General features: G+C 37.7%; 1 protein-coding gene across 1 annotated transcript in view; it reads left to right on the top strand.

Annotated features, from left to right (window-relative positions):
* Positions 1–25,958, top strand: part of ATAD2B (ATPase family AAA domain containing 2B) — a 156,388-nt gene that overhangs the window by 8,090 nt on the left and 122,340 nt on the right. Inside the window, exon 2 of the mRNA XM_040622943.1 lies at positions 23,148–23,299. Within this exon, the coding sequence (XP_040478877.1) occupies positions 23,148–23,299 (152 nt within the window). The remainder of the gene's footprint in view (positions 1–23,147; positions 23,300–25,958) is intronic.

The raw sequence follows: 25,958 nt of genomic DNA, 5'->3' as shown, positions 1-25,958 counted from the left end.
GCTTTGTCTGGCCGGGTTAGGGCAGGAAGCCTCCAGTGGAGACCGTTCGGGAGGCTGGAGACCGGGTCTGCGGGTGCGGTGAAGGATGGCACCCGGCTAGGTAGGGCTGCGACAGCTTTGCTGGTCCGGCTCTTTTGTGTAAAGAACAGGACTGGAGTCTGGGGAGAGGGGCCTGGGGGGTCTTTTCGGGGACATTAGAACGGTCTGCTTTCTGTGTCCTTGCCCTGCCTTAGAGGGGAATTCTAGGGGAGCAAGAGCGGAGGGCCGGAGTCCCCGGGTGGAAGGGCTGGAGAAGAGAAGCGAAAGTTTTCTGCGGTGTCAAACGCTTCTTGTAAGTGTGTCAGCTCCTGCCGGTGTCTTAACTCCAGCTTACTCTCAAACTGTTTGGGGGTGGTTCAAGTTGGTGAGGAAGTGAACGGAGAGCTCCAGTTGGCAGCCAGGCAGGGATGCTGAAAAAAAGTTTGTAGCTGCTCTGACACCAACTTTAAAAACAAAACCAACGCTATCGCCTCTCCAGGCAGGAGAGATCAAGCGTGATTGTGTAGCTGGGGAATCAGCCAGCTAGCTAACCAAGGTTCTAGTAGGGACCTAGTAGAGCTTTCTAGTAGAGCTTTCAAGTCACAAAAGGGGCATGTCGAATGTTTTGGATTGTACACACTACCTTCATATTGTATGGTTTCTTGGATGTCTGCATTTTTGTTACGGGGATAGTTTATAAAGGGTGAATTAACACCATCGTTACACTATTGCAAACGTGACATTTGAAGAAGGCTGGTGATTTAGTTTTTTAAAAAAGCGGTTGAAAGATCTTGAAATTTTATTATAAAACTCTGAGCTAGCACTTGTTTTGTCGCTCTAAGGGAATTGATAAGTTTGTGTTACGAGATTGGTTATGAATTAAGAAAAGAGTATTGTTTCTGTCTAGCAAGAGGCTAATTTACTAAGTTAATTTGGCTGGAAATTGGTATTCATTTAAAATGCTCCTTTGATTTCACACCATTTTGTTATTGTGGGAGGGAAGCAATATTTTATTTTCTATGGGGTCTACAAGATTATGGTTTGTGCTTTTTCTCTGTATTTCCTACTGTTCGGACACTAATCAGAGTGAACTGATGCAAATACATCATATAGTTTACTGTACTATTCTGAAATATATTTATTGTATCTTTGAAAATATATTTGGCTTTTATTTTGCTAAAAGTCTGGAAAATATTTTAAAAAATTGTCTTGTTAGTAGACTATTTTGGGGCTAACAGATCTCTTAGGTTTAAATAAGAAAGCACAATCTGAAAGTTGTGCAAACTATTTAGAATAATTATTCTGAAACCTGGCATTTTGTAGAAATTATTCCCAATGTGTACAGGCTTGTTGACTTTCTGAAGCTAACATATATTTTAAAATAGAAGTAAATTTAAGAAAGGTCTGTCTTCGCCTGAGTACAAATAAAATGTTTAGAGTGTAAGCATTTAATTGTAGTATAATGGTATGAATGCCTAGTCTATTAGAGCAGTGTCTAATTCATCTGAAGCAATTAGCTCATCTGTCACTGATCAGTTTGTGGTCCCATTTTTGAATTCATGGATATCATGCTGTCCTTACCCCCTGAGGAATAAGGTGAAGTAATTTGTCAAGCAGCTGTTATGGAGATGTTAAAAGGCAAGAAATCAATAATCTAATGTAGAAATGAACGTTTGGTAGCTTTTAAATTGCAGGAGGAATGAAAGATACTAGAGCTTTTTCTAGAAGGATGCTAATGAAACTTTGTTTCAGGGATCCTTTTAAAATGTTTTAAAAGGCCATAAATAACAGGCTAATGAAGATTTACTTTAAAATATTTGTTTTTCAGTTTTAAGACTTGTCTTCTGTCTGTAGTAGATGATAGAATGATCTAATGGCTTTCTCTGAGAAATTTAAGAAATTTACTAATCCTATGATTGGTCCTTTCAAAGAGGATAAGTTGTAATTCTGAATTTGTTAAGTTTATGGACAGATGTTTTTATGAAGCAATTTCTGTGTATTTCTTTGTATATATTTCTAAAGTGGGTTGATTTGAGTCTGGTAAGGTCTTCCTCTCAAGTTCATTTTATGAATTACAAGAATTTAGTACTCTTTCCCATGTATTTAAATAGGTATCCTCTGTGTCCTTCGAGTTTTAGACATTTGCTAGTGTCTTTAAAGACTTATTTGTTGGAAAATGGGGTTGTTCATGCTGTTGCTTTAGGAGAACCTTATTTTTGTAGGAAGAAATGTATTCCTTTTTATAAGATACATAATTGAGGAGGTCCTCCTTTTTCTTCTTTTGTTATGTTCTTCACTTTATACTTGATGCTGATTTCCCCCCTCATCCCCCTTAACCTCTCGGGATGTTTTTTAGATTTCATGCACTGTATTTAGAGTTATTTCATTTGTTTTAAAAAGCCATAGGACCATGAGCTATGCGTATAATTTTGCCTTTTCCCCAAGTATGTGTAGAATTGGGGAATAAACATATGGTACATTCTGTAGGTTATTGCAGTGATTTTCTTGTGCGTGCCCACACTTTTTATTTTTTATTTTATTTTTAAAAAAAATATTTTATTGATTTATTTGAGAGAGAGAGAGTGAGCATAAGCAGGGGAAGTGGCAGGCAGAGGGAGAGGGAGAAGCAGGCTTCCCGACGAGCCGGGAGTCTGATGTGGGGCTTGATCTTAGACCCTGGGATCATGACCTGAGTGGAAGGCAGACACTTAACTGACTGAGCCATCCAGGCGCCCTGTGTCACACTTTTTAAATGTCAAGCTGACTTAGGTAGGTAGTTGTAATTACTCTGATAACTGGCCTTTTTTTTTTTTTTTTTAAGATTTTATTTATTTATTTGACAGAGATAGAGACAGCCAGCGAGAGAGGGAACACAAGCAGGGGGAGTGGGAGAGGACGAAGCAGGCTCATAGCGGAGGAGCCTGATGCGGGGCTCGATCCCATAACGCCGGGATCACGCCCTGAGCCAAAGCCGAAGGCAGACGCTTAGCCGCTGTGCCACCCACGCCCCCCTGATAACTGGCCTTTTTTGTTTTAGTATGTATAAAGTTTGACCTCTTTTAGGTCAGTTAATATGATCAATAATTAGCATTTAGTTGCTCCACCAAAGAGTCACTCTCAGCAAACTAATACTATATTCACAGAATTGGAAAGCAGTTTTTTCAGCTCTTTAACTTATGTTAGGCCTGTTTGCTTTTGGCTTCATCACTAGCTTTTTGTGCTTTTTGGGAAGGTTATATAGTACGTTCTGAGTCCACATCTTAGTCGAGAGGGTTAAAATAAGTATTTTGAGTAACTTCCGGGCGCCTGGGTGGCTCAGTCATTAAGAGTCTGCCTTTGGCTCAGGTCACAATCCCAGGACTCTGGGATGGGGGTCCCGCATCGGGCTCCCAGCTGGGGGGGAAGCCTGCTTCTCCTTCTCCCACTCCCTCTGCTTGTGTTCTCTCTCTCACTGTCTCTCTGTCAAATAAATAAATAAAATCTTTTTAAAAAAAGTGTTTTGAGTAACTTCATAGGTAAACTTGCTTTACCTTAATTTCATTAAGAAAATCTCTGATCCTTGTTTAATATGCTCTTTTATCATCTTGTACTTTATTCTTTTCCAACACCCATGCATTTACCAACATAATACAGGCGGAAGTTGAAGTTAAACATGGAAAAGAAGTCTGAGAGCAAAATGTAATAATGTATATAACTCTCAGATGAGTAGGGAAAAACATAAGTCCTTCAGAGTAGAGCAAGTTTTTCCTTATATGTATCAAGGTCTTGAGTAATGGGTTAAACAATGTCCCCCGTCACAGTTTTGAACCAAAGCAGCTATAGAGTTCATAGGATTATCTGTGGTAGCCAAATGAAAATGCAACTTAAAAAAATTCAGTTACTGGCAATTTCTGTAGTCTAGATATTCAGACTTGCAGTTTTTAAGGTCATAGATGAAACTTACAACACCTGTAGAAGCAAATGCATATTAATTAATTCCTTAAATCATTTTCCCTGGGAAGTAGTCTTGGTAACCATTCCTTGGTAGGTCCTTGATTGCATGTCTCCTGAATACCTAATTGTAGATAAACCTATAGCCTCTTGAAAACCAGCTGGACAGGTGATAGGTTTACTACTTGTAATCCACTGTGGGAAGATTTTGTGAAAAATGACTTACTGAGTAAAGGCATTTGGGCATTTCGGGATTTTTGGATAAAAACTTCTGTGAAAATACAAAGTTAGGGGGGAAAACCATCCATAAAATGTTGTATTTAAATATAAGCTAGACAGTTTTAGAGAGATATGTTGTGTGTGGCTTACATCAAATGATAGACATCTAAAGGGTCACCTGGGTGGGTGGCTCAGTTGGGTAAGCGTCTGCCTTCCGCTCAGGTCATGATCCCATTGTCCTGGGATCGAACCCCACGCTGGGCTCCCTACTCGGCGGGGAGCCTGCTTCTCCCTCTCCCTCTCCCTGCTCATTCTCTCTCTCTCTCAAATAAATAAAATGCCTTTTTTTTTTTTTTAAAGATTTTATTTATTTATTTGTCAGAGAGAGAGAGAGAGCCCAAGTAGGGGGAGTGGCAGGCAGAGGCAGAATCAGGTTCCCCACTGAGCAAGGAGCCCATTGTGGCACTGGATCCCAGGACCCTGGGATCATGACCTGAGTTGAAGGTAGACGCTCAATGGACTGAGGCACCCAGGTGTCCCAGTAAATAAAATCTTAGGGAAAAAGAAAAAGGAAGAGACATCTGAATTCTAAATTACAGTTATTAGGCTGTAATTTGTATTTGTTATTAGATACTTTGAGTATATGCTCTAAGATTCTAAACTTCAGATGCTTTTGAACTGTAAGTATTTTGTGTGATTTTTTTTTTCATTTTTAGATTGTTATTCAATTTTTTTCTGGAGGTAGAATATATACCTTTGCTTAAAGTTTTTCTCCCTTGGGGGTACTTGGCTGGTTCAGTTGGGAGAGCATGAGACTCTTGATTTTGGGGTCATGTGTTCAAGCCCCATGTTGGGGGTAGAGCTTGCTTAAAAAAAATTCTCTCCTAGACTTTTCTATTAGAATAATCTATAAGCTTCACTAGGGTAGGCACTGTATCTTATTTTCCCTCTATTGCTATATTCCTAGGGCCTAGTGTAGCATCTGACACATAGAAGATGCTTAATAAATTTCTGTTAATGAATAGCATGTTAAGGAGCCAATTATTTTGTGAAAATAAGGATGATTGGAGTTTGAGAAGATTAAAAAAAACCACAGTCCCTACTTTTAGGGGTGTAAGTATACACATAGTATACGTGTAAGAAATTATTAACAAGACAAGTCAATTCAACTAGGGGCTAAATGAATGACAGAGATAATCAATGGGATGAGTTCTTACCTTTTACTCAATGTTTTGAGTGGAAATGTTTGATGTTCTTTAAAGACAGAGGTTGTCATATTTACAGCTGTATCCTGAGTGCCTACAATATTGCCTGCCAAGCATAGTGCTCAGTAAATAATTTTTGAACGAATGAATGGAAAGTATGCTTCAATTTATTTATGTATGTGTGTATTTATTTATTTATTTAAAGCTATGTCTACTATTTTTTTTTTTTAAGATTTTATTTATTTGTCAGAGAGAGAGAGAGCACAAGCAGGGGGAGTGGCAGGCAGAGGGAGAAGCAGGCTTCCTGTTGAGCTAGGAGCCGGTTGTGGGACTCGATCTCAGGACCCTGGGATCATGGCCTGAGCCAGAAGGCAGACACTTAACCAACTGAGCCACCCAGGCACCCCCCAAGTATGCCTCATTTTAAGTTATTTTCATGTTGGCAGTCTTTACTTCAGCTGTATTTACTTGTTGCATTTTGCTCTTCTTCCCATTGGTGGTGGCCTAATAAGGAGAGGAGTAAACTAAGGTTTATTTAGCATTTCACGCCAGGTAGTTTAATGCTGTCTCATTTAATCCCTGCAACCCTGTAAGGCAGGTGATGGTACCCCCCATTTTACAGTTAAGGAAATGAGTTGTCAAAGAGGTTAAATGGCCTGTAGAAGACCAAATAGGTAATAGGTAGTAGGTAATAAGCAATATTAAGTAGGTAATAAGTGGGTTTAATATTTAAATCTAGTTCTGTCTTCTCCACTTGTGTATCTTACTGTCTTATCTGTATTTATCACTATTCTCTGATGCTGTTCAATCAGTAGTTGCCGCAAATATCTGGAAAAGCAAAGAAGGCAGCTGTTGTACAGTCAGGAAATTCTCTACATACTGTGTATAGACAGATTTTTACTAGACTATCTGGAGTTGTGTCTTGAATTGTATTGGGACTAAAATTTTCAGTAATTGTTTGCTGCCTTATTTCAGGGGGTGGGTATAGGAAGAGGAACAGACATATTGTGGAGAGATCATTTTGCAGTATTGTAAAGATGACTTGGGAAAAATCCCTATAAAGAGAGTAAGTCTGGGGCATTGTGGTCTATAGTAGAGGTGTGCTTGTGCTGTCATCTCTCCCCTCTGCTTGGCGGTAATTTATCAGTGTGTACATTTTCTTCTATGCTCTGAGACTCTGTTTGGGGGGTAGGTAAGTGTTTTCCATTTGAAAAAATGTGTCATGCTTTAAACCTCTTGAAAAGAGATTATATAGCATACTTACAAATGAAGATACATACTAGTTAATTAAACATGTTTAGCATTATTAGTTTGTGTCTGTATCCTAGGACCCAAATTAGGATCTCTGCACCATGGTGCTTCCCATCCCCATAAAATATGTTCTCTGATCTTGCTAGAGAGGAACTTGGAGAAAATTTAATCTAACTTTGGCGGTGAGGTTTGCTTATTCCTTTGTTTTTTCATTCAGTCAATAAATATGTATGAAGTACTACTGCATTAAAATGTAAGTGCATTGTGGGCAAGGATTTTTGTCTCTTTGGTTCACTGTTATAGGACTGCCATGTTGCAAAAAGTCAAGGAGGCACCATTCACACTGCAGTCTCTGTGAATGGCACCCCCTGGAATTGTGCATTGCAGTCTTTTTATGTTATATGCTGCAATTAACATCCTCATACAATGTGCCTTGAGGACTTGGTATAGGAATTTCTTTGAGATACCCAGGAGTAGAACAGAGTATACATGTACTTAAATATTACTTCACATTTGCTGCTCTGGTGTCTACTTCTAGGAGTAGTGTATAGGAGTTCCTGTATCCTCAGACACCTGCCAGTATTTGGGAATACCTAGCTTTTTTTTTTTTTTTTTTTTTCCGGGATTCTTACGGAATTTTTATTTATTTTTTATTTTTTATTATGTTTAATTAGCCAATATATATAGTACATCGTTAGTTAATACATACCTTTAAAAATTTTTTTAAAAAAGATTTTTATTTATTTATTTGACAGAGAGAGCACAAGTAGGCAGAGCTGTAGGCAGAGGAAGAGGGAGAAGCAGGCTCCCCGCTGAGCAGGGAGCCGGATGCTGGGCTCCATCGCAGAACGCTGAGATCATGACTGGAGTTGAAGGCAGACGCCCGCTTAACCAACTGAACCACCCAGGCGCCCCAGTTCTTTTTTTTTTTTTTAAGATTTTATTTATTTATTTGACAGAGAGAGAGACAGCCAGCGAGAGAGGGAGCACAAGCAGGGGGAGTGGGAGAAGAAGAAGCAGGCTTCCAGGGGAAGAGCCTGATGTGGGGCTCGATCCCAGAACACAGGGATCACGCCCTGAGCCGAAGGCAGACGCTTAACGTCTGATACACCCAGGTGCCCCCAGGCGCCCCAGTTCTTAGCTTCTTAATTGCTTTTCTTTGGTTACTGATTTTTTTTTTTTAAAGATTTTATTTATTTATTCTACAGAGATAGAGATAGCCAGCAAGAGAGGGAACACAAGCAGGGGGAGTGGGAGAACAAGAAGCAGGCTTCCAGTGGAAGAGCCTGATGTGGGGCTCGATCCATAACGCCGGGATCACGCCCTGAGCCGAAGGCAGATGCTTAACCGCTGTGCCACCCAGGTGCCCCTTGGTTACTGATTTTATGAACAACTCTTTATGTCCATAGTAATTTTTTTGCTTTACCTCTAAAATGCTGTTAATATTTTTTGCCCATTTTTCTGTTTTTTTACTGAAGTTGTTAATTTTTCTTGTTTTCGGTGGCTTTTAATCTTCTTGTCCCGTAGTAAGAGATACTGTTTACATTATGACCCTTTTCTCTCTCTTTTTTTTTTAAAGATTTTATTTATTTATTTGACAGAGACAGCCAGTGAGAGAGGGAACACAAGTGGGGGAGTGGGAGAGGAAGAAGCAGACTCCTAGCGGAGGAGCCTGATGTGGGACTCGATCGCAGAACGCTGGAATCACGCCCTGAGCCGAAGGCAGCCGCTTAACAACTGTGCCACCCAGGCGCCCCACGTTATGACCCTTTTCACACATATAATTTTTCCTATTTAGATCTTTGATTTATTCTATTCTAGACAACCTTTCCTTTGTACTACTGCCACTTGATAACATGACAAGTTTCTGTATATGTTCTGCTCCAATCTCTCTATTCTTTTTTGTTGGCCTGTTTATTATTGTGGCAGTACCATACCGTTTTCATGACTGTGGTTTAGAAATATACCTTAATATCCTAAAAGACAATTCCTCCTCTTTGTTTTTTTCGAAGTTGACTTAGATTTTCAAGGATCTTCATTCTTTTCATATACATTTCCAGTTGAGATTATGGAATTCCTCAAAAGATGCAGTTAGAATTTTGATTGGGCAAGTATTTGATATATATGCTGCTGCAACGAGTATGCCAGAGTATTTGAATTCCTAGATTAATTTTCAGAGAATTGACACCTTCATAATAAATCCAAGAGGAAGGAACATTACTCACATAACCTAGTTTGTATATTTGTCTTGTGGAATTTGATGCTTTCCTTGTGACCTAATATACTGTCAGTTTGGTGAATGTTTTGTATGCTTGAGAAAAATATGTGTTTTTTTATTTGGTGTAGAAAAATATATATGATGGAAAACATTAGGAGATGGAAATACTATAGTGTGGATTTATTGATTATTTGATACTTAAATCTCTTGCCTCTTTTTTTAAAAAAGGTTTTATTTATTTATTTTTGCAAGAGAGAGATTGCGTTGGTGCAGCAGTGTGGGGAGGGCAAAGGGAGAAACAGACTCCCTGCTGAACTGGGAGTCCGATGCAGTACTTGATCCCAGGACCCTGGGATCATGATCTGAGCTGAAGGCAGGTGCTTAACCACTGAGCCACCCAGGCACCCTCTCTTGTCTCATGTTAGGATTCTGCTAAGGTTTTTGTTGTTCAGATCCTCCTGTTGTGTGTGTGTGTGTGTGTGTGTATGTGTGTGTGTGTGTTTTATCTTGTTTTGTTTAATTTAATTTAATTTTTTAAAGTAAGTTCTGTACCCAGCCTGGGCCTTGAACTCATCACTCAAAGATCAAGAGTTGTATGCTCTACTGAGCCAGACAGGAGCTCCTCTATATTCCACGCCCCCCCCAAATCTAGCTAGCTAGCTAGCTGGCTAGCTGTCTATTTATTTGTTTGTTTGTTTTTAAAGCTTTATTTTTTAATAAATAAGTGAATGAATAAATGAATAAATAAATAAATAAAATAATATAATAAATAAATAAAATTAATAAATAAAGCTTTTATTTGTCAGAGTGAGAAAGAGAGAGAGTGAGAGAGCTCGCAGGCCAGCACGTGCACAAGCAGGGGAAGCAGCAGCCAGAGAGGTAGAAGCAGGCTCCCCGCTGAGCAAAGAGCCGGATAGGGGACTCCATCCCAGGTCGCTGGGACCATGACCTGAGCTGAAGGCAGAGGCTTAACCGACTGAGCCACCCAGGCATCCCTCTATATATTTTTAAAGAAACTTTTTTTTTTTTTTAGAATTGTTTCTAATTTCTTTCCTGCTTTATTCTTGATTCAGTGACGGTCAAAAACAGTGGGCATTTATTTTCTAATTATCTTTTTGTTATTTACTTCTAGTTTAATACCACTATGTTTACAGAACATACTCCATCATATGATTTCAATCTTTTGAAATCTGTTCTGATTTATTTTTGTCACTTTATTTATGGTTAGTTTTGGTAAATATTCTGTGTACACTTGAAAAGAATGTGGATTTTGCAATTGGGGATGCAGTGTTATAGATAAAGTCTAGTGGGTCATATTTATGAACCTTCTGATTTTATTTTATTTTATTTTTTCTTTATTTTTTTAGAGTGGGAGAGAGAGAGAATGGGTTGGGGGGGGGGAGAGCATCTTAAGGTGTCTCCACTCCCAGCACAGAGCTCGCCTCAGGGCTTGATCTCAGTGTCATAAAGCTTTCAAGCAGGCTCCATATCCAGCACCCAGTGAGCCCAGCCAGCATGGATCTCGAGGAAGGTGGGGGGTAGGTTGGAGGGGTGGGGGGGGGTGCCCTGAGATCATGACCTGAGCCAGAATCAAGAGTTGGACCATAACCTACTGAGCCACCCAGGTGCCCCTATTCTTTCTAACTACGTATTATTTAACATACTCTTGCAATGTGCCACTGTCCTATCTGTGTATTGTCTAGAATTTTAGTTCTGACTTTTTATGGGTATAAGTGCTTTGTCTTTTTATTTAATTTGTGTTTTTTTTCCAGTAGGAATAAAGTTTTCTAAGGTATCAGTTTGATTATCTTTTTGTATTTCTTATTATCATCTTTTATTTCTCTTTTTTGTGAATACATCCTCCAAGAATATTTTCAGTTTGGAACTCACAAATTTGTAACAGACTTTCTGTGGAATTACATGGCTGAAAATATTTTCATTATGCTCTTTCATTTAAATAAAAAGTTGGCGGGGTGCCTGGGTGGCACAGTTGTTAAGCATCTGCCTTCGCCTCAGGGCGTGATCCCAGCGTTCTGGGATCGAGCCCCACATCAGGCTCCTCCGCTAGGAGCCTGCTTCTTCCTCTCCCACTCCCCCTGCTTGTGTTCCCTCTCTCGCTGGCTGTCTCTGTCAAATAAATAAATAAAATCTTAAAAAAAAAAAAAAAAAGAATGCTAGACACTTCCATGTTATTTACTTAAAAAAAATAAAAAAATAAAAAGTTGGCTGAATATAAAATTCTAGGTTTAATACTGAAATAATACTACTTTATTGTCATCTTCTATCTAGTGTTACTTTTGAAGTTTGACGTTGGTGTGATTCTTTCCTAGGTGTTCTTTCTTTTTTGAAGCTTATAGTTTTGTTTTGTTTTGTTTTTGTCTTTGTGCATATGTTTTGCTAATACTAGGTATGGGTTTTTCCTTTACCCTTTTGGCAATCTTAGCTCTTTTAATCAGCAGTGGTTCATCTTTTTAAGATTGTGGTCAATTTATCGTTTCTTTTTATTTATTTATTTATTTATTTTTAAGTAATCTCTACATCTAACGTGGGGCCTGAACTCATGCTCTTCTGACTGAGCCAGCCATTTGTCTCAATTTATTATTTCTTAGTGATAATTTAAAATTATCATTTCTTCAAATATTACTTCTGGGACTCATATTATTCAGATGTTGGCACCTAGAAGAATTTTGTCCCTAATTGATAATTAAGCAAACTGTTTTTAAGCACTTTTTTTTGTTTAATAATAGCAGCAACAATCTCTCTTTTTTTCTTTTAAAGATTTTATTTATTTATTTGTCAGAGAGAGAGAGAGAGAGAAAGCACTCAAGCAGGGAGAGTGGCAGACAGAGGGAGAAGCAGCAGGCTCCCTGGGAGCCTGATGCGGGGCTTGATCTCAGGACCCTGGGTTCATGACCTACATTGAAGGCAGACGCTTAACCAACTAAACCACCCAGGCGCCCCTGTTTTTAACCACTTTTGATTGCCTACTGGGGAAATACACTGACAGGTACTTGAGTAAACAAGAAACTTACAGTTACTTGGTGCCTCTTATAGCTGACTCCTATTGACCATTTTGGTCACGTGTTAAGTGGCCCATTTCTTGTGATAAAGCCTTGAAGTTTCTTTTTCTCCTTTTTTTTTTTTTTAAGGTTTTATTTGTTTATTTGACAGAGAGAGAGACAGCCAGCGAGAGAGGGAACACAATTGGGGAGTGGGAGAGGAAGAAGCAGGCTCCCGGCCGAGGAGTCTGATGTGGGAATGATTCCAGACTGCCGGGATCATGCCCTGAGCCAAAGGCAGACACTTAACGACTGAGCCACCCAGGCGCCCCAGGCCTTGAAGTTTCTTGATAAAAGTTCCTTTCCTTTACAACTTGTTAACACCCTTTAACTAGAGTATATATACTCCAGTGCTCACACTCAGGATGAGTGTTGTGGTTGTGTACATGATTGTGCAAGTTAAGGAAAGCTACTTTTAAAAAACCAAACCCCATTGCAGAGCTATACCTTCTTTTTTAATCAATGACACATAAAAAATTTAAATATTTGTATAGAAACAGGAGGAGCTTCATTAGCAGATGTGCACAAATGAGATGGCAGCACAAATTCATGAGCTGGTGGGTGGAGTCTATGTTAAAAATTTGAAAATACATTAATTTAAAATTTCAAATTTTAATTTAATTTTCATTTTTTAGTTTTTACTATTCTAATTTGGTTTCCAAATTTATTAGATCAAGAATTGAGGGGAAGTGATAGTTGCTTAAGAGCATACAATTATTTCATTTCATTTCATTTTTATTTTACTTTATTTTCTTAGGCAGGTTGGGGTTGAGGGGTCAGCATGCTCTTTTTGATTGGTTTCTAAAGTAACTTTTATTTAAAATAATATGCCAAAGTGGCACATTTTGGAGCATCCTGCCCTTGGCCCCTCCTCTGAAACTTCCCTGGAAGGTTTTTGTTTTGTTTTGTATTCTGTTTCCTGTTAAAATTTATTTAAATGCAATAAATTAACATATAATGTATTATTTGTTTCAGGGGTACAGGTCTGTGTTTCATCAGTCTTATATAGTACCCAGTGCTCAGTAAAACACATACCCTCCCCAGTGTCCATCACCCAGTTACCCCATCCCTCCATCCTCCTCCCCTCCAGCAACTCTCAGTTTGTTTCCTACGATTAAGTCTCTTAGGGTTTGTCTCCCCCTCTGGTTTTGTCTTTTTTCATTTTTTCCTCTCTTCCCCTATGATCCTCTGCCTGTTTCTTAAATTCCGCATAGCAGTGAGATCATATGATAATTGTCTTTCTCTGATTGACTTATTTCACTTAGCATAATACCCTCTAGTTCTATCCATGTGTAAATGGCAACATTTCATCTTTTTAATGGCTGGGTAATATTCCATTGTATATATACGCCACATTTTTATCCATTCATCTGTCGATGGACACCCGGACTCTTTCCATAGTTTGTCTATTGTGGACATTGCTGTTATAAACATTGGGGTGTAGGTGCCCCTTTGGATCACTACATTTGTATTTTTGGGGTAAATACCCAGTAGAGCAATTACTGGATCATAATTTTCAGCTCCAGTTTCAACTTTTTGAGGAAACTCCATACTGTTTTCCAGAGTGACCGCACCAACTGAGCATACAATTATTTAGAAGCAGCAGTTAGCTGAAAATGGAAATTTTTTCTTTCTTTTTAAAAAAAATTTTGTTTTTTATTGTTTATTTTATTATTTATTTAAAATCATGGTTTTTAAAAAGATTTTATTTATTTATTTGACAGAGAGAGTGAGGGAAAAAGCACAAGCAGGGGGAGCTGTAGGCAGAGGGAGAGGGAGAAGCAGGCTCCCTGCTTAGGAGGAAGCCCAATGTGGGGCTGGATCCCAGGACCCTGGGATCATGACCTGAGCTGAAGGCAGAGGTCCAACTGAACCATCCAGGTGCCCCTCTTTTTTTTTTTTTTTTTTTTTTAGAATAATCTCTACACCCACCTTGGGACTTGAACTCAAGACCCTGAGCTTAAGATTTGCATACTCTGCTGACTGAACCCAGGAAGTTATCTTTTTAAAAATTCTTTCATATCTTTGAGTAACTCTGTGTACCAGGTAGACACTGAAGATAAAGGAGTATGCAAGATTCTTGGTCTTAGCTCTTTGACAAGATATTTTATTTTTATTTAAAAATTATTAAATAGGGGCGCCTGGGTGGCACAGCAGTTAAGCGTCTGCCTTCGGCTCAGGGCGTGATCCTGGCATTGTGGGATCGAGCCCCACATCAGGCTCCTCTGCTATGAGCCTGCTTCTTCCTCTCCCACTCCCCCTGCTTATGTTCCCTCTCTCGCTGGCTGTCTCTATCTCTGTCAAATAAATAAATAAAATCCTTAAATAATAAAAAAAATAAAAATTATTAAATAAAAAAATTGTGAGGGGCACCTGGGTGGTTTAGTCGGTTCATGATCTCAGGGTCCTGGGATCAAGCCCTGCATCAGGCTCTGCACTGAGCAGGGAGTCTGCTTCTCCCTCTCCCTCTGTCCTTCCCCCCATTTGTTCTCCCTCCCTCTCTCTCTCTCTCTATAAATAAAATCTTTAAAAATATTACGAAAGAACTATTTCAAATAATATGGAAGTACACAAAAAAAATAAGACCCTCCCCACCTCCCGTTTCCTCCAGTTCTTTCTTCCTAATGATAACAACTGTTAAAGCTGGTGTACATCTTTCCAGACCATTGCACATGTATTTATGGGTAATTTATATGTGTACTTTTTGAACAAATGGAATTATAACCTATATATTATTTGATATTAAACTATGTATCATGTATTTTTTTTTTGTATTACTCCTTTTTGATGACTTTCCAGTATTTTGTTGTGTAATTGTTCCCTGTTGGTACACAGGTTGTCACCGTGTTTTTAATATTATAAGTAGTGTAGTAGAAAATGAACTTTTTTAATAGGTGAAGTGGAATTACAGGGTCAAAGATATATGTATTTTATTTTATTTAAAATTTTTAAAGATTTTATTTATTTATTTGACAGAGAGAGAGACAGCCAGCGAGAGAGGGAACACAAGCAGGGGGAGTGGGAGAGGAAGAGGCAGGCTCCTAACGGAGGAGCCTGATGTGGGGCTCGATTCCAGAACGCCAGGATCACGCCCTGAGCCGAAGGCAGATGCTTAATGACTGAGCCACCCAGGTGCCCCAAAGATATACGTATTTTACATTTTTATAGTTTTTTTTTTAAATTGTTCTCTAAACAGGTTAAATCAGTATGCATCCCACTCCCCAATACTCTGAGAACTATTAAGTTTTTATATACTTTTACTGGTGTTTTAAGGAGTTAGGCTTTAACTTTCTTGGAGAGCAGAGACTATCTTGTCATCAAGTATTTTTAGTATCTAACACAATAATAGGTGCTTAATAAATTTTATTTGTGAAAGGAATGAATTCACTAAAGAGAATTTAATAAGCTTATGGAGTTACATTAATCGTACAAAGCTGAGCAAGTGCTCTTACTTGGACTGTATCCACTGCCATGCTGTAGGTGTAATATTTGTTACTTCTACTGCCTCACCTGGTTCTTCTAAACAATCTTACGAGGTGAATAGTAGTTTTTAATTACAGTGATTGTGCTGTTATGACTGGTCCTGTCCAACATTTAAGTCTGTGGCATCTTTCTGTACCCATGTCTCTTTCTTATTTTAAGTTATGTATTATTTTCAGATTAAAAATTATTTTCCATGGAGAAAAATGTATCCTAAATTACAATAGACTATTTTTGGTTTTTTACAATTCCTCAGCTCACTTGTATATATTTTTGTCTCTTTGTATATCCTTTCATATATTCATTCTTGTTTAGTAATCTTAAACTAGTAAGCCATTGCTCTTGGGGTATTTGAGGAAAATTTAGGATCTTTTGTGAGCCTGAAGTTTTAGGACTTTGTGGAATAGTATTGGCCCTAAGCAAATAAATAGTGTGAGTTTGTTTTTTGCAGTCATGGTAACTGCTGAAAGACAAAGAAATTGCTCTTCCAAGCTTTCTCATGAAAGCAGGAGTACTTATTTTTTTTAAAAAAGGTAGAAGAAAGGACTGTCTTATATAGGAAACTGGGAAAGATTGATTGTATTCATACACTTTTTGATCTAACCTGGGTGATAATATTCCTATTTTGCTTTTTTTTGTCTTTTCAAGTGTCTTTTTTTCATCAGTTATCTTACTTTTTAAAGTTTATTTATTTTTAAAAAATATTTATTTATTAGAGAGAGAGTGCAGAAGCATGGGGAGAGGCAGATGGAGAAGCAGACTCCCCACTGAGCGGGCATCCCGGCGTGGGGTTCAATCCCAGGACCGTGGGCGCACGACCTGAGCTGAAGGCAGACAGTTAACCTACTGAGCCACCCAGGCGCCCCTAAAGATTTATTTTATTCTCTTCTGTGGTTCCTTCTGTTTATAAGAAACCAGGTCATCTTTTTTTTTTTTATTTTTTATTTTTATCTTTTTATTTTTTATTTTTTTATTTTTATTATTATTTTTTTAAAGAATGGATTTTTTTTTAGAGATTTTATTTATTATTTATTTGACAGAGATAGAGACAGCCAGTGAGAGAGGGAACACAAGCAGGGGAAGTGGGAGAGGAAGAAGCAGGCTCCCAGCGGAGGAGCCTGATGTGGGGCTCGATCCCATAACGCTGAGATCATGCCCTGAGACAAAGGCAGATGCTTAACGACTGAGCCACCCAGGTGCCCCTATCTTACCTTTTTTAAAAAAGAAAGTTCTTGGGGTTCCTGGCTGGCTTAGTTGATAGAGCACGTGACTCTTGCTCTTGGGGTCATGAGTTAGAGCCCCACATTGGGAATAGAGTTTACTTAAGAAAAACATAAAGGGGGCATTTAAAAAAAAATAAAAAAAGAAAATTCTTCCCTGACTTCTTTGACTTTGTAACCTCTTTAGACAGTTGTCTCATTTCTTTCTTCGCACTGACACTTCCTATAATAGTTCTGTAGTTATCACCTGTACTTTCTCACTGCTCTCTCAGTTCTTCGCCTAGCGATTTCTATCCTGCATTTCAGAGAATTTGCCCCAACAAAAGTTATAGTGATGTTCTAATTACCAACGCACAGGTTTATCAGCTTTTTCCCCATTCAATCTTTTGAAATAAACTTCCACTCCCCTGTTTTAGTGAGACACTATATATTTTTCTCTGGATTTCTACAAAATCCTGTCTGCTCTTTGATTGAATGTAGGCCTATTTAAGATTTTTTACTTCTGCTCTCTGTTTTTTCATTCTATAAATTACCTATGATTCTTCTTTTAAAAATTTTAAAAAGATTTTATTTATTTGAGAGAGAGGGAGTGCATGCATGAGTGCATGGGGGTGGGTCAGAGAGAGAGGGAGAAGCAGACTCCCTGCTGAACGTGGTGCCCCACATGGGGCTCTACATGGGGCTGGATCCCAGGAGCCTGAGGTCACGACCTGAGCTGTAGTCAGATGCTTAACCAACCCAGGCGCCACTTACTATGTGCTCCTTCTATTACCGTGTCATATCTATCTGTAGTCCTCCCCTCACTCTGTCTCAGAGCTGCATTTCCCGCAGCCTGATAGACATTTCCCTACATTTCTGGCTAGAATTCTAAACCTAACTTTTGAAATTAGAATTCACCATTGCACTTCATCTTTAACATCTGTCTCCTGGCTTCCCCTCCATACCCACTGAAAAATAACAATCACTTACACCTGCAGTTATTGTGCTTCTTTGAATGCTGGCATCACTGATTTCTCAGGTATTCTGCTTTAAGGAATCAGTTTTTAATTTTCTACTTCTACAATTCTACATGAAGCCATCATCAAGCTTCAAATTAATCTCATGGTTTGCTAATTCACTTATTTCCTTGATTTTCTTATTTTTTGTTATACTTGGATATAGTCTTTTTGTCTTTACATTAAAACCCAGGTTCTAGATTTCTGACAAATTTTCATCTGGTCAAGAAGTCTTCCCTAAAAATTAGAGCAGCATAAATTCTTTCTGCTTTATCATTCCCAAATTCTTTTGCCTAGTTTTATGAAATTTGTGGTAGAATAGTGGCCAGTATTTGTAGTAGGTGATGAGTATGGCTTAAGAGACTCTTAAGACTCAAGGAGAAAATGATTTTTGCTAATAGGAAAAATAAAAATAAGGTTAGAATTTAGAGTAAAAAGTCATTTAGGTGGGAATGACTTTATGTTTTCATTGTACTCTTATTTTCTGTAGCATTTCACACTATTACAATTCTACTTCTTTTGTAAGTTACCTCATCTTTGAATCATGTTCCTCTAACCATTCTTTGTGCTCTATTATTATGTTTTTACAAAATAAATTCCACATCATTTATGATATCTTTGTTCGTCTCTACTGGCAGTTACCATTTTTTGTTTTTGTTTTCAGAGAATTGTGTGCTTCTATTATGGTACTTACTGTAATATGGCATATATCGTCATTGTGACTGCCAATCCAGTAGATTGTATATTGAGTTCAAGTAGGTCTTAATCTTTTTTTACCATTGTCCTCCAAGTCTTAAGTACACAGTAGGATCCTCAATAAATGTTTGTTAAATGTAATTATTCGCTTAGTCTGAGATGCCTTTCTTACTCCTGGATTGTAATCTGACACAAATTGCTGCATGACTGGGGGTAGATTGCGTAATCTCTCTTAAGTATCTTTGTTCTGAAACTGGCAATGCCTTCCCTCAAAGGGTTAGGTTATAATTAACTACTAAAATGCTTTGAAGATAAAAGTTAAAGTTGAGCATTATGATCATCCTATTAAAGGCTAACTGTTAGTACACAGGTTTGTAGGTAAAAGCTTTCCCAAAGCTAATTAAATGGTGCTGAAGTAATTAATTTGTATGTATTTACACTTGGTTATTTGCTTTACTTAAATCTCTAGATTTCTTTGGAGGGAAGGAGCTTTTTGTAATGTTACTTATTTTGAGGTCTCTGTCATAGAGCCAAGTCCAAATTGAAACCCTACCATGATAAGAAAAATACGATAGAATAGTGCAGCAGTAGGGGTGATGTGACTCATATACTTAAATTGTATCATATGCTAGAAGTCTGCAGACTTTTGGGTACTAAGAGTCATTTGGAGGCCCTTGTTAAAAATATCCCAACGCCAGAGATTTCTAGTTTAGCAGGTTATGTTTCTTTAAATGAGAAATCAGGTGATTTCTGATTCAGGTAGTATGTGAATAACACTTTGAGAGACACTCCTGAATGGAACTGAAAAAAGCTAGTGCAGTATGAGAGAATGACCAATAAATAAGCCTGTAAGCTGGGGCACCTGGCTTGCTCAGGTGGAAGAGCATGTGACTCGATCTCAAGGTCGTGAGTTTGAGACCCATGTTGGGTGTAGAGATTACCTAAATAAATAAATATTTAAAAAAATCCTACAGACTCATTTAAATTGATATTCAAAGTGTTATATAGTAACTGTAGTTGAATATAATCAAGTGCCAAAACGTATAATAGAGGTGCAGCTAGTAGAGGAAAAAGGTCAATTTAGATTAGATTAGATCCTTCAGATAAGATTTCAAGGAAAAGATGGGTCTCTTTTTTTTTTTTTTTTTAAGTGGGCGCTCTGCTCACTATGGGGCTTGAACTCACGACCCTGAGATTAAGGGTTGCACATTTTAGCCAACTGAGCCAAGCACCCTGGAAAAATGGGTCTTGAAGGGTGAGTGGTAGGATTTGATTAGGAGGAGTAATGCTGGCCTGGACTGCCTAAATTGGTGAAGTAGTTCAAAGGAATCAGTTTCTGTATTCACAAACATGACATTGCTTCCTCAGTAACTACTTGTTGAGCACGTGATATAATAATGCTTTTCAGACACTTGTGTATACAGGAATCACCTGGGGATCTTGTAAAAAAATGTTTTCTGGATAGTCTGGGGTGGAGGACATTTGGAGTGACAAATGTAGAGAGTAATCAAGTCTGGGATGAGTAGTTGAGTTAGATAACCTTTAAGACACACTTTAACCTTAGTATTTTTATAAATTTCTAACGTGGAGTGTTTGAGATGATAGCTATTATATATGAGGAATGGCAGGACCAAATTTTTTTTACTCTAGTTCTGTCAGTCATTCGTTAGCCATGTGGTGTTGGCGTAGTTAGTTAATGTACTCTGCTAAAGGGTGGTGGTTGGAGAAGGCAAGAGAGCCTGAGGAAGTGAAATAGTGCAATTTTAAGATTTATTATTTTAGAGCGAGGCAGTGAGCAAGGGGAAGGGCAGAGGGAGAGGCAGAGAGAAGCAGACACCCTGCGGAGCGCAGACCCTGATGCAGCTTGATCCCACAACTGATCACGACCTGAGCCGAAATCCAGTCAGTTACTTAACTGACTGAGCCACCCAGGTACCCTGAAATGGTGCATTTTTAAAAAGCACTCATTTGTTAAGTACAGTAAACATGTTTATTGATAAAGTACTATTACATGTTTGAATTGCATCTTAAATAGTTTTTCCCCCCTACTGAGGATAGTTTGGAAGTAGCTAACTAGTTTTTCTTGGTAATTTAAAAAGTGATGCTGTATGTTATACAACTAATATGTTTATTTTCCTTAATTATAGACACTCTGATGTCCGAATATCTAGTAGTTTTTCCCTTTGTGTTAAAATTTTTAGTGTGAATGTGGTCTTGTGGCTTTAAAACTAGCTCATGGCAAATTGTATTACACCACAAAATGAGAAATTGGTCTTTTTGTAAAAAACTTTTCAGGAAGTGAATGTTAAATCTACAGGTTATACTTGGGTATGTTTAAACATATAAAATATTACAAGTTTTTTTTTTTTTTTAAAGTAAGCTCAATGTACAACATGGGGCTTGAACTCAAGACCTTGAGATAGGAGTCACATGCTCTATCAGCTGAGCCAGCCCAGCGCCCCTAGTACAAGTATTTCTTCAGTTTGTTTGCTAATGGCTACATTTTGACTAGTTAGTTGTATAATGTAGTTGTCTTGCTTTGGGAAAATAGGATTTAGAAATGTGCATTTATGAATTGGATAGTTCTTACATTTCTTAAATTTGTAGTATAAAAGGAAATAAAACTTTAATATATTTATTTGGTAGCATATTGAAAACGATCACATATACCTTTGAAATACTGATCTATAATGTCAAGTGACGAAGTATTAGTATATGAATTAAATCATCTCTAAAGTAAAGGTTAATCTTTCCTCTGCTCTCTTACCCACTTGCCCAATATCCAAGGAATTGAGTGGTAAAGAGGAGAGCTGCTGTGCAGTTACTGACCTTTCTGTAGTCTGAGGACATATGGCTGGGGAGGGAATAATGGAAATGTGATGGATGGAGGTCTCTGGTTAAGAAATTGGTCTCTGGGTGGCGCAGTCGTTAAGCGTCTGCCTTCGGCTCGGGGCGTGATCCCAGCCTTCTGGGATCGAGTCCCACATCAGGCTCTGCTAAGAGCCTGCTTCTTCCTCTCCCGCTCCCCCGCTTGTGTTCCCTCTCTCGCTGGTTGTCTCTCTCTGTCAAATAAAAATAAAAAAAACTTAAAAAAAAAATTGGTTATTTTAAACAAATTATTAATTTGTTTAAAAAAACAGATAAATGTATTAAAGATAATGGAAGCCGTGTTTCTCCCTGAGAAGAGCTTACAAACATGAAAGGGGAAAGTCTAGAAAGAAACTTAAAGTGTGGGATTAGAATTAGAAGCCTTCGTGTACACAAGTATGTTATTATTCATGCACAGATAAAGAAATAGGTTTAGATGTGTAGATTTATATGTATGTTTATATTCATGTATTTGCTAGCTGCCTGTGCTGAGTACTCAGTAACAGTGAAGGCCCAGTGACAATGAGCACACCTGATGCCCACATCTTGGTTTCTTTCTTTCTTTTCTCTTTTTTTTAAAGATTTATTTATTTGAGAGAGAGCACGTGTGTGCTAGTGGGAGGGATGACGAAAGGAGAGAATCTTCAAGCGGATTTCTGACTGAGCACGGAGCCCAACAAGAGGTTGGATCCCATGACCCATGAGATCATGATCTAAGCCAAAACCAAGAGTCAGACGCTTAACTGATTGAACTACCCAGGCGCCCCAATTTCTAAATACTATCCTTGATTAAAGGAGTCAGGGCTCCTTAGAGAAATGACTAATTCTAGAGTCAGGGAGGGAAAGTATAAGATGAGCTTAGAGATTTCTTTTGTGTCAGAATGCAAGGAAGTACTCAAAATGATGGGGTAATCTCAAAAGGGTACCGGAACCACTTTGAAAGGGCCCTCGATTGCCAAATCTTGTGTAAATTGAGCCACAAAATAGAGTAATGGATTATAACCTATAGTATAAAATAAGAATCAATGAGTCCATACTGTTCAAAGTAATGAGTAAATGAATTGGGCAAGGGGATGGAGGGAAAGCTCTTTAAAATGTGAACTAAAAAATGTAGAAGGAATGATGGGATTAGGTAATCACCATCACAGTGTTATTGGATAAAAACAAAAATAGTCAATGAATGCTAATGGCTGGTGGGTGGACGTTTGATGAGGAATAGAATATTGGTGAATTATCAGAATAATTCCTCACTAAATCTAATCAAACACAAATGGAAGAATAGTGACTTTATGGTGGAGAAACCTGGCAGATACCAACTTGACTAGGTGGTCAAGGTTATACCTAATGTTGGGTAAGTAAAGTATGCACAGTATCATTTCTATATGTTTTTTCCAAGAATATATGGTCTGAATTTGGTTGAGGAGCATCAGACCCACATTGAGGGTCATCCTAGAGAACTAAAGGGCTGTACTCTCTTTATAGGGCATGAAAGATGGGAAACTAAAGAACTATTCCACATCGAAGAAGACAGAGGAGATTTAATAACTAAATACAGTATATGTTCCTGGATAAGATGCTGAACCTGGATCAAATAAAATTTGAATGTGTTTGTGGATTGGCTCTGTGTTATATCAGTGTTGGTTTCCTGATTGGAAGGATTATATGATGCTAATGTATCAAAGTATCCTTGTTTTGGGATGTATGCATTGGAGTATTTAGGAGAGAATCAAGAATCATGTCATAAAAAGATACATACATCTTTTCTGTAGGCTTGAAACTATTTTAAAATAACAAACTATATCCTTTTCTGATTATAAATGTAATCTAACTCCCTTGATTCTGTATTTACAGATTATTACATTTGCTATACTTGTAGAGTGCTTCATTTAGTAAATATTTATTGGTTGAATAAATACTGTACCTTATCAAGAATTTAGGAATTCTGTGTTTTAAGAGGAATAATAAATACATTTTTAACTGTCTTTCAGAAGGCTGAAGTTGATGGTAGTCTAAGTGATAGCCACGTGTCTCCTCCAGCCAAGCGCACTTTGAAACAACCTGATTCTGTTTGCAAAGACAAATCAAAATCACGAAGTACTGGTCAGCGAGAGGAATGGAACATATCAACTGGACAGGCCAGGTGAGAAGTGAGAACTCATCCATTGTTTATTCATGAATTATTTGATATGATTCAGGGCTCATATTAATGCTAATTTTCTTAAGTTGTAAAGCCACTATTGTCTAGAAATATGTAGAAATTTTTAAACTTGTTTTATGATTTTGTATGTTTTTATTTTATCACATAAAATATATTTGTTATATAAAAATATGTAGTATATAATGGAAACCATTATTACTAAAACAAGGATTTCTATAGGTCTTGAATATGCATACATACTACACTCCTGGAAGTTTTTAAATAAAGACATTTGGTTAGAATTATATTTTTATATGCAAATAAAGTAAAATCTCCACTTTCTAAAATTATTAAACATTACACTTGATATACTAAAATGTAATAAAATCAAAATTAATTTTTAAAGAAATCTTTTCATTTGTCTTTTTTCAGTTTAAATTTGCTTTGGGTTTGGCCTGATACATATCAGGAAAACTTAACTTTTACACACTTAACCAAAGTAAATAATAATTTAATGTGGGTAAGATAGGCACACACACAGAAAAGATTTAAACTTTGAACTCAGAATTTTTAGCTTCTCTTTTCTCCAGTCTTTGATGTAGAAGTGCTGATGATGTGCTGACTACAAACAAAAGTAAAAGGGAAATCCTTTGGTTTCCTTCCTCCTTGAAGTACTTAAAAAATACTTGATTTTATATGCGCAGGTAAATTCTGGATACTGTTACTCTTTTTTTTTAAATTTATTTTAAAGATTTTTATTTATTCATTTGAGAGAGAGACAGAGCACAAGCGGCGGGGGGCGGGGGGGGCGGGGGGCAGGAGCAGAGGGAGAGGGAGAAGCATACTCCCTGCTGAGCTAGGAGTCCTGCGATGGAGGAGATCAGGACCTGAGCCAAAGGCAGCCAGTTTAACCATCGGAGCCACCCAGGCGCCGCTGGATACTGTTAACTCTTTAATGAAAAAAAATCTTGGGGTTATATAGACTTTGATAGGCCGTATACATTTACTAGTCCCTAAAGAGTCTTGTACCTGTTTCAGTATGTTCCAGGAGATGCACCACTTTACTGTAAGTTTTTTATTTTGCATTGTTTGGGAGCTAAGTAGGAAAATCTTGAATCATAACCTGTTGATTTTTCTTTTCCCACACTCTTTAATCTATGAGATAAAACAGATCCAGGTCACTATAATGATGTTACTTAAAATGAGTACTCCCCTTTAATTACACTTCTAGACTTGATCTACCTGTTGTAATCTGTATCTTATGTTTATTACGTGAATGAATCAGGCTGCTTTTTCTAGATAAATGTTTCTTAAAAATGTTCTTTTAGTGTCAAATTTTGACCTTTCACTGTAAGATAATTTTAACAGTTTGAGTATATAATGGGCACTTGATTTTCTACATCTTAGCCACTCAGAAGGCCTTTGTGTAAATTGATTTTGATCATGTCTTTTGTATAAAAAAAGCCACAAAAATTGTTTTGGGGAGAAAGTTTTGCTTCCAGTTGGGTGCCTTAGTGTGATACTCCTTTTTAAAAAAATACTAAGTACATTTTGAATGAAAAGCTTGAGAAATAATGAATACTAACAATTTATTATTCATATTTTGGCAGAAGATTAACAATTTAAAAAATTTTTCAGTTAGGGGCGCCTGGGTAGCGCAGTCGTTAAGCGTCTGCCTTCAGCTCAGGGCTTGATCCCGGCATTCCAGATCGAGTCCCACATCGGGCTCCAACCCTGGGAGCCTGCTTCTTCCTCTCCCACTCCCCTGCTGTGTTCCCTCTCTCGCTGGCTGTCTCTATCTCTGTCAAATAAATAAATAAAATCTTAAAAAAAAAAAAACTTTTTGAGTTAAATTTTCATCTCGGAATGTAAAGTGCTACATTGTTAGAATGTTTTGGTGTTTCAGATGACCTGAAAAGAAGACACCATTTGACCTAATAGATTGAAGAGAATTGAATTTTGAGGGAAACTTGTAGTTAAAAATATTTTAGATTTTGAGATAGTATAAATACAAAAATCAGGATTTGTATGGCAGCTTGTGTTTGTTTTTATGTCATGAGCCTGAGAATCCCAATTCCTTTATTTTGGTAATCTAAGGTCTTAGGAGCATCTAAAGTAAAATTATTAAGATTTTTTCAAAGAAACACTTTGTTACAAATGTGATTCATCTGGGGGAAAAGTGAATATAGACAAGAATTAGTATTCACTGAAAAATAATGAATCCTAAAGGACTTTGTAAAGACCACTACATTTTTAATTTTTAAATTTTTTCTGGGGAGAAAGATTGAGCATGAGCAGGTGGGGAGGGACAGAGGGGGAAGGAGAGAGATAATCTTTTTTAAGTTAAATTAAATTAAATTTTATTTTTTAAATTTAAATTCTATTAATGAATATATAGTATAGGAGAGAGATAATTTTTTTTTTAAGATTTTATTTATTTATTTGACAGAGAGAGAGACAGCCAGTGAGAGAGGGAACAGAAGCAGGGGAAGTGGGAAAGGAAGAAGCAGGCTCCCAGTGGGGCAGGGAGCCCGACGTGGGGCTCGATCCCAGGACTCAGGGATCACGCCCTGAGCCGAAGGTAGCCACTTAACGACTAAACCACCCAGGCGCCCCAGGAGAGAGATAATCTTTTTTTTTTTTTTTTTTTTAAAAGATTTTA

This window comes from Ursus maritimus, unplaced genomic scaffold (genome assembly GCF_017311325.1).
Source record: "Ursus maritimus isolate PB19 unplaced genomic scaffold, ASM1731132v1 scaffold_6, whole genome shotgun sequence".
In the NCBI taxonomy this organism is placed as follows: domain Eukaryota; kingdom Metazoa; phylum Chordata; class Mammalia; order Carnivora; family Ursidae; genus Ursus; species Ursus maritimus.
This window is presented reverse-complemented; position numbering and strand designations above follow the sequence as displayed.